Source organism: Thunnus albacares, chromosome 12 (genome assembly GCF_914725855.1).
Source record: "Thunnus albacares chromosome 12, fThuAlb1.1, whole genome shotgun sequence".
Taxonomy (NCBI): Eukaryota; Metazoa; Chordata; class Actinopteri; order Scombriformes; family Scombridae; genus Thunnus; species Thunnus albacares.
Window position 1 is genome coordinate 3,492,925 of NC_058117.1, and position 13,602 is coordinate 3,506,526.

The window sequence follows — 13,602 nt, forward strand, 5'->3', positions numbered from 1 at the left end:
ATGAATATTATTTCTCATGTCATACTCTGCTATGCTAGATTAACTATCCATTGGAAAGGCATGGCATGAATCAATAAGATACCTGATTAAACAAATTCCTCTCTCTCTCTCTCTTTCTTTTCTATGTCTCTCTCCCAGTCCCTTCAGCCTCAGTCTGTTCAGTACCAGGCATGCTGTCATTCACTGACTTCACAGTTTCCAATCTGCTGACAAGCTGAGTCAACCTGTGGTTGTCTAGGCCTTAAACATTTTGTCAACCTTGACAATTAATTATCTGTCTGACACTGTAACTTCACATTTAATGCAGGGATTCACAGAAACAGGAGCTTTGTAGAGTCATCCCAAAGTTTGTAAAATACTTATGCATAAAGTTAAAGGGCTTTGTGGATCATTGGTCACCTTAACCAATATGTGTTAAAAGGACTGGCACCAAAACACATGTCCATGTCTCCAGTATGTTATAATCAGATGGTGTTATGTAATTATAGGCAATTAACATGATCTTTAACATGATAAAAGCTGTAACACTGGCCTTGATAATATCTAAACTAACAGGATTTTTTTAGAGGAGAAAAACAAAAATGGAGCTTTGCGTGGTTCAGGCAGAGCACTAAAATGATTGGCATCATCATTCATGTTTAACAATCATTCATCAACATAATATAACACTGTTTCCTTCCAGCAGAATTCTTTGTTCTCATTTGTATTTAATGAACAAGATCATTAATGAAAAACATTCATTAAAATCTTTTCAAGGGTTTTAGAGCACACTGGAAGTGCCGTTTTTGGAGTGCATTGGAAATCTATAGTGTTGTTGAACCCTTGTACAACTTAGGCTTTTATTGCAGTCATTCAGAGTTTTTCAACATTTGTTACAAGGTTTCATCCACAGTGGAAATGAGAATAAATTGTCAAAGGAGACCTGGGGCAAACTATCTGTCGGTCAGATCACATATTGGTTCAGGTAACAAATGGACCAAACTTAAATAGGTGTTTAAAAGGTATTTAGTACCTTTCCCAGCCTGAGTAACTTTGAGTTTAAATCACATGACAGTAAGTAGCAGCAAACTGGAGAACATAATGTAAAGAATGAAGGGGATTAAAGCACAAATCCACACATATTTCAAGTATCTTTTGTATAGGTATAGCTGGCTGTATGCTGTACATCACTGGAGGCAGAGCATTGCAATACTGAGTTCAAAGCTTTACCATATGGGTCTCTATATGGCAAAGTTATTAGGATTTAAAATCAAGAAGCGAGCACAGATTATAATAAGAAGGTTGATGGTTTTTAATCTGTATCCTTTTGATGTAACAGCATTGTCAAACAATGTAGAAATCGGTGGAGGAGTGAAAACAAAGCCATGTAACTCTCAACTGCAACTGCACTTTATTTTTTAGAACTTTAAGATACATGTTTTTGAAAAGAAAAAAAACTTAACTTCATAAATTATTACTGAATATTTGTTTTGAATCAAGTAAGGAGCACTATATGAACAGATTATATGCGTACATATAGTTCAATTAAAATCAGATTTATCAAACAAAACACAGCATGGAAACTTAAATCACAGAGATATTTTTAGTTGCCAACAATAATTTTGGCAACTAAAACTGTCTTCATGAAGGGATTTTTTTCAGTGGCAGGCCACAGGAGCCATGCCTGTGTGTGTAGCTGTGTTGAACATTTTTTCTGTTTTCTGAGCAAATGCTATTATGTTGATATTTGTTTAACTTTGTTTTTGTTTCTTGCAACGTGAATGCTAATCATGCTATGCAAATGATGTTGCTGTTATGAAATATAATCATCTGCTCTTGGATCATTTGTGACCATCATTGCTGGTGTTGTTTTGGCACTGTATTGTCTGATCACTGATTGAAAAACTAATCATTTGTGATGTACAATTTGATGAGTTGGTTGTCATTAGTGTTGCTGCAGAGATTATTATTTTCAAAATGAATAAAGGCTGCTGATGAAGATAAAATGATTCACATTACCCTTTATTAAGCACACATAACAGTAGAATTGACGCATGTGATAGCCGTCAGTTTCTGCTTTCATACTCAAGGTCTTATAATCATTTTTCCTACAAAAGAAACAACATATCCAGGAGCTTGAGGTTACAATGTTAAGTCATTAAAAAACTCGATTTATGAAGTGGCTGGCATTTTTTTGACTTCCTGTTAAATTATTGATGTATTTGACAACAAGAAGTTTAGGGATGAAACAACAGAACGTTTTTGATGTTGTCCCTGTGACACTTGTCAACATAACAACAAAGACTGAACTGGTATGCGAGACTAAATGTCAAATGTATATTTGTAGTAGATAAACATTCCCTGAAAAGACCCTAAAATGCTGTATTCATGAATGTAGGGGCTTGATTTTGCTCTGTCAACGATCAAATTAAGGTGTTTTACCCTTAAATTTCCCCCCTCCCCCATTATTCACTACAATTTTAATCTCACAAGACACATTTAAGGGTGTTTAAGTTAAGACAATAAGGGGTTCTGTTCCTGTATGCAATCTCAACAACATTATTATGTGTATGTGCTGCTTTGGCTCCCATGTGAACAAGCAGAGGAAGTTAGGATATATCATCACAAACATGATGGATAAGAATCTAAACATCTAAAGCACCTAAAACTTTTTCACAGTGCTGTATCTGTTTATGTGTATTTGTGTATTTCACATGAGAATCCATCTTGTCAGGCTTCAAGTTATGTGCTTGTGTCTGAACCACCTGTAGTTCAGACAAATCAGTGTCCTATGAGGATTCTCGCGTGATCTTGTGATCTCGCCAATACAGCTGCCTCACAAGGTAAAATCGTGATAGACAGATGGTACATCCAATCTCCTGCCAAGTATTTTTTGAAAGTGCCTGCCCTTTTCCGAAGAGTTTCCAAGGACAACTTCTCAAATGGTTTTGTGTAACAAACTATTTTGGCGCATCAGGTTAATCTGGATATTGCAGAGCAGATGATGCTTTCCAGAATATCCACCTGAAAGAAAAGATCCAGAAAAACACTGAGTCAACCATCAGGTAAGAAGCTAACTGAACAAAGAAGCTTCTAAACTGCATATTAAATGCCTCACAACAGTATGATATTCTGTCAATAAAGGGCACGTATTACATGAGATGATAATGGAGTGAGTTTAATAAAAACTCATCAGTTGTATTTTTGTCCAACTCGCCACCTGTTCCTCAGTTTTACCTGGCTGCTCTCTCCCAAACTTAGGTTCTTGAGCTGGTAGACGGTCACTTGTCCATCACTGTCCCCTACTAGGACACAGTTTGTCTGTGTGGCAAACAGCAGGGACTTCATCGTCACACCAGGGGTAGCAGGCTGCACAATAATCGGGTCTAGGCTGAAAGAGACGTGTATGAACATACAGGATGCATCAAAGAGACAAACAGGGTGAAGCTAAGTGAGTACAAAAGTCTCTCTCCTCAGTCTGACTCACATGCTTGAATTCAGATCCCAAATCTCCAGCTGTCCCTCATTAACAGCCCCGAATACTGTGGCCCACTTTGGGGACCACTTGATGTCACACACGGCTCTCTGGGCGGAGGCGAGACTTAACACGGGGCTAAAGTGGTCCTGCTTCCACAGCTGAATGGTCCAGTCAGAGGAGCAGCTCAGGAACACATCAGGACTGAGTGGACACCATGCGAGGGAGTTGACAGGACACTGATAGGGAACGAGATCCGTGAATATTACTTAGGGGTTGTCTGAGTGCTTAACAATGACCCACAGATCTTTTAAAAAAACAAGATTAGCAACAAGTAGTCACAGAATTACATGCAGAAGAAAGAGTAAAAAACTGAATGCAGAACATACAGTGAGATCTACAGCAGAATAAGTTTCCTTCTCAAGGCCATAAATGAATATTCCTAGAGTGAGGAGTGAGGATTTTTTAAAAACTTCATAATACAAGCATTTTGATTCCTGGAGAAGATATGGATGGATTAAGTAACTGGTGAAGAGATGAATTTTCAACTTATAATAGAAAATATGGAATGACTAAGCTCTACTGACTTCTACACTTATTTCTACTTATTAAAGCTCATCACTTCACTCTTAAAGCTTCAGTAACTTGTTTTTGGCCACTTGGGGGCAGCAGAGCAAGCTGAAAACACAACCCTGACATATCATAGCCTTATAAAGTTGTTGTGGCTAACATGTTAGCAAAGACTCACTTATTTACACATCCAGCAGACAGAACAACATTGAAATTCATTTAGAGTTGTGTTACTGGTCACATGATGATTCACTGATTCCCTCTCCATCAACTCCTGAGAAAAATATCTGGCTCTTTATCTGCTAAGTTTGCCACTACATTCTCCAGCGAGTTGCCAACTTTGCCTGTCTGTCATTTGGTGCCAGGCAGGCAGTAGTGGACAGTTTAGTCTCTCAGGTCTATCCAAATAGAAGTAATATCTGAATAAATTATCAGCACATTATCCCACACCCACCTGCTCAGCTGTTGCTACTCCCCAATTATCTTCACCTGCTGCTCATTACCCTATCGGTACTATATATACCAGTCCTCTGTCATTCACTCCCTGCCAAATTGTCAATGTTGCTTCAATGTACACTTGCTTTCCAGCCACCCTGTATGCATTACCTGCTCCTGCCTTCACCTGTGGTTTCCACCTTCTGTCAGTTTGTGACCTGCCTGCCTTGCCCCTTCAGACTTCTTTGCTTCTTTGGACTGTATTATGGATTTTGATTATTAAAGCCCCTTCTCATTCAGCCTGTCTGCCCTGGTGTCTGCATTTGGGTCCTCCTCCTGTTTGCCCTGTACACACACCCATGAAGTACTGTTCTGCTGTCAACAGAAATAAAGTACAGTATATTATAACATCATGTGCTCATGGCATTCCTATGCATGTGCTAATAAAACGTGATACAAACAATACATGGACCTACTAATGAAAACATTGCTTTACAGTGCCATTAGTCAAAAACTCTACACTTGCCTGTTAATCACATCTTATCACCTACGTAGAAAATGAGATATGAGCTTCTGCAGTCTACACGGAATAATACACCTCAGGTTTCTGTGTTTTAAAGCAGCTGTATCAAAAGGATTAACATGATAGAATATCCAGTCATTCATCATGGTTGAAGGTTTTATACTAAAGGACTTACATAGTGTTTCCTGTAAGTCTCCAGAAACTGCTGACTGTTGTAACAGGAGCACTTGTGGATGAGACCTTCCCATGTACCAGCCAGATAGATACTGGAGTCCTGGAGAAACAGAGAAACAGAGAAATGTAGAAGAGAAGTGTGATGCATGATAGCAATGATGCACTAATTTATGAAGTTAAATACAGAGAAACACAGGTAAGAGGAAAAAATGTCGGATGTCGGAGCAATTTCACCACTACAACCCTCCAACAGATATGTATTTCCACAATAATGGATGAGGAATCAAGCTCAGCTAAAACAAGCATATGGTAAACTCATTTATGTCATCAACTTACTGTTGGATGAAAGTCAAAACACAGACCAGGAGTCAGTGCTGACAGAATGCTTTCTGTATTCTTTTCTGTTTTGGTCCCTCCAGCCTTCTTCTTAGTATTATGAATCCTCTTGAGCTTCATCAGGTCTATGGCAAAAGATGTTTAAGTTGTTGGAAATTCTGCTTATTTCTTCATCTACTTCTTAATCAGCACATGTCTCAAACAGAAATGACATGGTTAAAACCACTGCCTGATGTAGAGCACAGTACCTGTGCATTCAAGGCCATTGTTGCAGACAAACCACTTGCTAATCCTGCCGTCTGCAGCCACAGAAAAGAGAGCTTCTACCTTTTCATCTCCTGTTAAGCTCAGTTCTTGTTGAGTCCACCTGAGCTGCCACACTGGACCCAAGTGTTTGTTGGGACACCCACTGTGTAGAGCCAAACACAAAGAGAGAAACAGCAACAACATGAGTAGCATCAGTAGCTGCTCGATTGTCAGTAAGTGATATACAGTAGGAGCCTCTGTGTCCACACACACAGTCCTCACCGGCTGCTAATGACACGTGTGTTCTTGTCTTGACTCTGCACACTGTAGATAGCAATGCTGCCATCTAGCATCCCAACAGCCAGCTGACTTGGGTTGTTGGCTGAGAAATCCAGAGAAGTCACAGTATTGTCACAGTGGATGACACGCTCAGGCCACTGCAGAGGGGACACATGACAAAAACAAAAGCTCACTCAATATTTTGCATGAGGTAGCAGGGGGCACATGTTATTCACTTTCCCAAAGTTTGGGAAAGTGAATAAAGGTCATACCGTGGGGTTTTTGAGGGACCAGCAGCAGACCAGTCCTGGTTTCTGTGAATCAGACTCGCCATAGCCCACAGCCAGGAGGTCCTAGCAGAGAAGAGACGTTTCATTGAGGTGCAAACATTTCATGTTTGTAACTTTTTAAACTAGTAAGAACTTAAAGTAATAGAAGCGTAAAAAGTAAATGGTTGCTCACTGTGTTGAAATAAAAGTGTCAGCCAGGGTTAATACCCTTGCAATTCTGTTAGTTGTATATCAGACTATTTATATTGTATGCATGTGTCACCATAATTTCCATTTTTTAATTTAATAGTGTTATATGTGTTCATATTTTGAGAAATTCTCTGGAGGTGAACTTAATTACGTCTATGTTTCTCAAAGCATTATAAACAATGTTTAAAAAAATCAGCAACAGTCTATCTTTCCAAACAATGTCTTTGTTACTGTCAGCTGTTTTCATAAGGACTATTTTCTGAAGGAAAGTAGTTCCAATGAAAACTGCTGACTGCATGATTTAGCACAGTGGGACATTGTTTCTGGAAAGAGACATTACTGATAAGTTTTTCAGATATATTTAAATGCTTTGAGCACCGCAACTTAAACTTCTATTCACGTCGATTCTATTCTATTCTATTCACTTGTCCTTCAGCCACTACTGTGACCGGGTCACAGTACATACCTGCTATAACCGCTGTTATGGATGACATAATTGACTCAAAAAGGAACACTATGCTGCATTCTGTGGAGATCTGTCCAAGGCTTTTGATACTGTTGATTACAACAGTTTGTTAAATAAACTGCTTTCTGTGGGTTTTGATGCTTCTGCTTACAGCTGGTTCAAATCATATTTCTCTGTTAGAGTTAAAAATGTTTCCGCTGATGGTTTTAAATCAATCCCCCTAATAGTTGATAAAGGTGTCCCTCAAGGATCAGTATTAAGCCCCCTGCTATTTACTCTACATAAATTATATTTACTTGCACTGTAATGTCCATTTGTATACAGATGATACCATCTTGTATGCCATTGGGCCTACCACAAACCAGACCTTCTCCAGGTTATAGTCTGTTCTCAGGTCTGTCTTGCAAAAGAGTTTTTCATCTCAATGAGACTTCCTGAATAAATAAAGCCTAAGTAAAAAAGACAAAATGGCAGTAATTCAGGAGACAGCAGCAGGTGTGTCTGTGTTACCGGGTTCTTTGTGTTCCAGGCCATGCTGCTAACGCTGCGTCCTTTGCTAAGCTCACAGGTGAAAGTCCAGAGACGCTCCAGGGCAGGAGTCGGAGAGCTCTCTGTATCCTCCTGTCTACACCTCTCAGCCCCAGGCTTCATCGGACTGTCAGGATCTGACACAAACATTCATACATACTTATTTATTCAAAAGGAAGCAATTTATAAGACTGTGACAAATGATCTGACCTTGCACTAGGTTGGGAGGTAATATTTATGCATTGGGAGGTGCTGGCCAGTCAGCATCTGGATTGAACTGCATCATCACTTGTGCACGGCAACAATGCACGGCATGTGGGTGAAGAACTGACTTTACCTTCTAGTACAGGCAGCTGCCTGTAAGCAGCCAGCTTGGGTTGCAAGGTGTTTCCCAGGATGCTCCTCTCCATAACTAATAGACTATGCTGAAATTTCTCTGAGTGCATGATGAGCTGCAGGTCTGTCTCAGCATTTAAACTGTTCCCAAACACTTCCATGTCTTTCAGTGAGCTTGCAGCACTGCCTGAAGAAAAATATGAGAAAGTAATACATGCACATTAATCAATAATATCATTGAAAACCTATCCCAATGTTTTCTAATGATATCTGAATCACATCAAACCCTTCTCTCTATACCTTAGTTGTGTCAGAAAAGTCACTCGCAGTGACTGTAAAAAAAGAGGCTTGAAAATACAGTTCATTTATTTACATATTGTTGACTTGTCCACCACAGAGAAAAGAGTATTTTTGGTTATTCGCACTGGAATTACACGCAACAAAACCCAGACTGAAGCAGCGCACCCTCAGTGTGCTTCATTGTTACCTGTGCTGGTGGTGCTGCCCACTGACAGGCTCCTCTCTGCACCTCTGCTGGTGTCCATCACAGCCTCTGGATACTCAGCCTTCTCTGGTTCAGGGCTACACACTGTTTTATCCTGCTCAGAGCTGCATGAAGTATCATACATGTCCCAGGTGGTAACAGTGGTGGCTGTGGACATGGAAACATTTGAAAAGATCATCCACTTTGAAAAACTGAACACTGAACAGGATTGGTTCAATTTAGATGTTTAGATGTGTAAGTCCCAGTACTCATTTTTAGATGAGTAAGTCAGTACTCATTTGGACAGCTGAAGCTTCATATATATATATATATATATATATATATATATATATATAGCTTTGCATAAACTTTTAATTACATTTTTGCACAGTAGGAGGACTGTGGATTTTGTTCCCCATCACTTACATTGTAAGTGCATTATGAACGGATCTTCTAATGGTCAGTATGAACAGGAGGAATGATTACAGCAAGATTACAGCATTGTTCATTTGGGCTCCTGACTTGAAAAACTGTGAACCGTCCTTTAAATTCATCAGGTGGCCAAAAACACAAGTCCAAATGAGTGCCAACCTTGCTCTGTGTTTGCAGGATTATCTACCTGTCACCCACTTTAATGGATTTGTATTAATCATCACTTAATTTAATACTAAACAAAGAGAGCAATTAAGCCTAACCTGCATCCACCATGACCATGCTGTCACTCGGGACTTGTTTGTTTTTAGTCACTGCATTCAATGTCTGCATTGCTCGATCGGTATACTTATCATTGCCCATTCTGTTCTTGCAAACCTTGGCATACTGATTGTTTCGCTCTCTGTAAAAACAAGAGGAAGATGACAACAGCTTGTTACAACCAAAAAAGCACATACATTTTTCAGTTATAGATAAATAAATTCACTTCTATTTTACAGTATGCGTGTCCCAGGACAGTTACTCAAAGTTGACAGATTTCAGATCTTGTCAAACAGTTAAGAAAACCAGGAAGTAGAGGACGTCACTCACATGATAGCTTCTGCGTTATCAGCATCCACTGACACAAAGGTGCTGGGTATGTCCAGCAGTGAAATGCTGTCTGTCTCAGAGATGTAGACATCTATGACCGCTTTTAACATGTTATCTGTCACCTGTTCTTTCACACTGTTTCTTTTCCGATGCAAATCTGGCAGGGAACAAACATGACACAAAAATAAACTTTTACCACTTACCACAATAGATATGTTACAGCTATCTGTTAGAGAGAACTGTGAATAAATCATAATTAAATTTATTTGTAACTGTATTTAGCTGCATTTAGTTTACTTTCACTTGTGGCCATGTATATCCAGGAAAGATTAGGTCAAAACAATGAATATAGTAATGAAAAGGAATAAACAGTAGAACAAACACACCAATGATGCCCTATATATTTAAAATGAAAGAATAAAAAAACATATAGTATTGTAATGAACCTGGGAAGTTGATGGGTATGTCCCGTTTGGAAAACGTATCCTCAATCTCCTCATTTACTGACTCTATGGTAGACTGGCTGGATATTCTGCTGCTACCTAATATTGACCTGGAAAACAATGTAAAGAGTACATTTTTACACAGTGAAAATGTGTGGCAACATTTGCGCAAATGGCCTATACAAGAAATAAAAACAGTTATTATAAATGATACAATACCTCACAAAACATAGGTCTACAAATCATATTTAAGCATATTAAGATAAAATACTAACACTTTAAGTTGCCATTTATTAGTATATAAACAATTAATAAATGGTTAATAACACGCTAGAAAGTAAGTTGTAGGCTTACATAAGGACATTTTTAAGTGTTTATTAATGTACTTTATTTGTCAACAATTGTAACTTCTCTGAAGAGATTTTATATTGTATCAACTGTGTTTTACCATATTCTCATTAATACAGCAGCCTCCACTTATGGGTGCTAACACAAGGATTTATAGTTGTTGACAAATACATTAATAAACACATATCTGCTAACAACTACATTATAGTGTGTTATAAACTATTATTAAACTGTTTGTATACTGCTTATAAATGCTAAATAGGGAACTGTAGGTAAAGTATTACCGATAAAATTATTATTTTCCTGCCCACCATCATATCTTATCAATAAATGATACATTCAACTAGAATAGGTGATTTCATTTACTTATTATTTTATATTTGTATTTTTAAATTAGACTGTATATCATATGTGCAACAAACCAGCTGTTGGTGTTTTTCCATTTTCCTAAATTCAAGTGATGTTGTGTGTTAAGTAATGAGGTGCTGGATCCACACCCTGCCATCTCACATCATCTCCAGCCGTTTGACCATCAGCTCAGCTGCTGTAGAGTGTCAGCATGTGCTGAGGTACCTGGAGAACGGCATACTGAAGCTCCCACTGGTTGTTGTCTGCTCTGATGTTGATCCAGCAGAGATCTCATCTAGAAAGAACCTGCCGGCTTTGGCCTGCAGGGCTCCTGCCTCCGCCTGGTACAGTGGCTGAGGAGTGACGTCATTGTCCTCTTCATCAAACACCTGCAGCAAGAACAATTAGCTGCCACTAGCTAGCTGCAAGGTTACTGCTGCTAAAGGCCAGTGGTGGAAAGTAACTAAATACATTTACTTAAGCACAGTTTTGAGGTACTTTGCTTGAGTATTTCCATTTGATGCTACTTTATAATTCCACTCCACTACATTTCAGAGGGAAATATTGAATTTTCTCCTCCACTACATTTATTTGACAGCTTTAGTTACTTTTCAGATGAAGATTTGACACAATGGATAATATAACAAACTTTTAAAATACAACACATTGTTAAAGATGAAACTAGTGGTTTCCAACCTTTTTGGCTTTGGACGTCTTACAAAAAGCAGTGTGTAGTCGGGGTCACATTTCACATGTCTATGAGTTGTTAACAGCTCCACCAAATAGTGATTTTTCCCTCTAAGGTTCTTCTTTCCTCTCCCATTAATCATCTCACAACCCCTCAGATGTATCTGGTGACCCTTTGGAGGAGCCCCGACCCCTAGATTGGGAACCATTGGACTAAACTAGCTAACTGTATATAGAGTAGTTCAAACTAGCTCCACCTCCAGCAGCTACAACAGTAACATGCTTCTCTAACACTGATGCTTCACTATTAATAATCTAATGATAATAATATATCAGTCAGAGGAACCAAACCATTACTTTTATTGCAATACTTTAACTACATCAATACTGTATTGGTACTTTTACTTAAGTAAAGGATCTGAATACTTCTTCCACCACTGCTAAAGGTACAGTGCGAACAGGACTAATATAAATACATATATACATATTTGTTAAGCCTGCTGTAAGTTACCCGAACAGCTTGTCTCGGGGTTTGAACGGTGCTCTTCTCCAGGACTTTGCTTCCTCCCAGGAGGCTGAAACTTCTCCTGCTCGGGGAAGCGACGGCGCTGGCCGAGAGTCTTGTACTCTGGGTGACTCCATGTATGGCCGACACTGAAGTATTTATTGTTCGAGAAGAACTGGGACACAACGAAATAAATATTAACACAAGAATTAGGACGGTTACCGTTTCTTTGACCATGTTGACTTGCTGTGAAAATATCAACTTACGGCTTCAGAAGCAGAGTACGTCTCTTCTGTCTTTCTTCTTTTGCCACCGCTGTAGACATCTTTATAGTATTGTCGCCATAGCAACGTGACGCTCTGCGCCCTTGCTGGAGTGACGTGTAACGACCAGCAAGGTCCAACCATGGGTCCGTTACTATGGTCCGTTATTGCAGGATTTTTTTCATTGGGGGGCGTTAACCAACAGTGGAAATGCACTCCTATATATATTTATTATTTTTTCCCACTGCAGCTCTCCACTCTCCACCAACCGCCTCACTGAAATTGAATCATGGATGCAAGCCAACTTCAAAGTAAACTGTGATAAATCTGACATAATCAAACCAACCTTCTCTATTATTATTACCCATTCTTTTAATTCATTTAAGAAGAAAAGGAAAAAAATGGCATCCACACACCATTTCTGTTAGACTTGTGTTTGTGAAGAAAAGCTGTTGGTCAAAGAGGCTAAAGTTGAGGGATTAAAACAGTGTTAGAATTCATTAAAATTTCCTTTCTGGAAGGTTAGTTAACTTCAGCACCATGCACTGTTCAAACAGCACAGTGCAACCATTGGTTTTAATGCCTTTCCTCATGTGTGTGGAGGAAAGTGACAGAGTTTAACGTGTGATAAAGTTTTATAGCATATCTTGAATCAAAGTGACATTTATATTGTCTTCATGTAACCTGATCCAAGATTAGTAGGCTACTAATGATTTTATGATTATGGCCTCATGTGTTTACTTTGCTCAGCTGTAGGCATATATATGATATAATACGACATTAATGTTTTCTATCCTGATAAGTGGTGTTTGGATTGCAATAAATAATTTCGGTTCGAGAAGTTAATGTGTGTCTCAGCTGCAGTAAATAAATAATGGACTGATGACTGGAAATGAAAATTAAACTGTCCAAAGTAGTTCCAGAAGTAATCCGAAAGATCTCATGTTCTCAGATTCATGATTACATCCATTTTCAAGAAAAATTTCACACAATTTTCAACTTCCCCAAAATGCAGTTTGACTCTATTGTTGATGTTAAAATTCACAACAAGGGAGTTGTCTCTATGTTACATGACCTATGTATCGATTGTTGATGATTGCTTGTGGAGGATTGATGATGATGATATTATGTCTGTTATTTTTTGGTGTTGATTTAGTCCTTAGCCAAACCAAACCAGTAAAACTGGCACTAGGCCAGATCTAATCACAACTGTAGGGCACTTTACCCATTTTCAGTATCAGTACATCAATTCATGAGGGAAAACACAAGAATGTACATCAATGAACACTGAAGTTTGTCCTGTCGTAGCCTTAAATAAGCCAAATTTACATCCTTGGATTTCACCTGATAACTCTTTGATACTTGTGTGTATGTGTGTGCGATATCTTATATCAATGCTTCCCCTCCTCCCCCCACTACCTGCCTCTTACCTGAAGTGGGGGGCAGAGGGGGCGGCCACCCAAGGGCCCACAGGAGGGGCCCGCTGGGGACTAGTGCTCGACCCCGTGGGAGCAGCAGGAATAGGAGAATTTAACTCTCTCAGCTTCTTCTCTTCATTCTCTATGGTAGTTCTTATCACTATGGGTGTAATCCCCCCTCCCACCACAATGTGGATTGCAACGGCAGAGGGGCGCTGTCCGTATTTGTGCTCGTTAACTCTGCGGGAAGTAAAGAC

At 39.1% G+C, this 13,602-nt stretch overlaps 2 protein-coding genes across 6 annotated transcripts in view; one reads left to right on the forward strand and one right to left on the reverse strand.

Moving 5' to 3' along the window:
• Window positions 1–2,940, forward strand: part of LOC122993461 (dual specificity protein phosphatase CDC14AB-like) — a 19,454-nt gene extending 16,514 nt beyond the window's left edge. Inside the window, exon 14 of the mRNA XM_044367627.1 lies at window positions 139–2,940. Within this exon, the coding sequence (XP_044223562.1) occupies window positions 139–187 (49 nt within the window). The 3' untranslated portion in view covers window positions 188–2,940. The remainder of the gene's footprint in view (window positions 1–138) is intronic.
• On the reverse strand, window positions 1,986–13,542 carry LOC122993457 (dynein axonemal intermediate chain 4-like). 5 transcript variants are annotated; one of them, XM_044367618.1, is made up of 18 exons: window positions 13,358–13,539; window positions 11,931–12,203; window positions 11,671–11,839; window positions 10,698–10,861; window positions 9,780–9,886; window positions 9,334–9,490; window positions 9,006–9,145; window positions 8,314–8,478; window positions 7,828–8,013; window positions 7,473–7,627; window positions 6,290–6,370; window positions 6,021–6,175; window positions 5,741–5,901; window positions 5,493–5,617; window positions 5,158–5,256; window positions 3,467–3,693; window positions 3,217–3,370; window positions 1,986–3,003 (listed from the first exon to the last, which is right to left on the reverse strand). In XM_044367618.1, the coding sequence occupies exons 2-18, from the start codon at window positions 11,987–11,989 to the stop codon at window positions 2,953–2,955; spliced, it is 2,355 nt and encodes a 784-aa protein (XP_044223553.1). In that variant the 5' UTR covers window positions 11,990–12,203; window positions 13,358–13,539; the 3' UTR covers window positions 1,986–2,952. The 5 variants fall into 5 exon arrangements, 2 of the variants coding, with proteins under 2 accessions (XP_044223553.1, XP_044223552.1); XM_044367617.1 differs by having other exon boundaries at window positions 11,931–13,539; XR_006406389.1 differs by lacking the exons at window positions 1,986–3,003; window positions 3,217–3,370 and adding an exon at window positions 4,631–4,804 and having other exon boundaries at window positions 3,608–3,693; window positions 11,931–13,542.
• Window positions 13,543–13,602: the final 60 nt, after the last annotated feature.

Excerpts from the sequence above, each read along its gene's own strand:
- LOC122993457 (XM_044367618.1), bottom strand. The coding sequence starts at position 11,989 with ATGTCTACAGCGGTGGCAAAAGAAGAAAGACAGAAGAGACGTACTCTG. Across the intron at positions 8,014-8,313 it reads GGGCAGCACCACCAGCACAG|GCAGTGCTGCAAGCTCACTG; the intron begins GTAACAATGAAG and ends ATTTTTCTTCAG. Across the intron at positions 3,004-3,216 it reads GTTTGGGAGAGAGCAGCCAG|GTGGATATTCTGGAAAGCAT; the intron begins GTAAAACTGAGG and ends CTTTTCTTTCAG.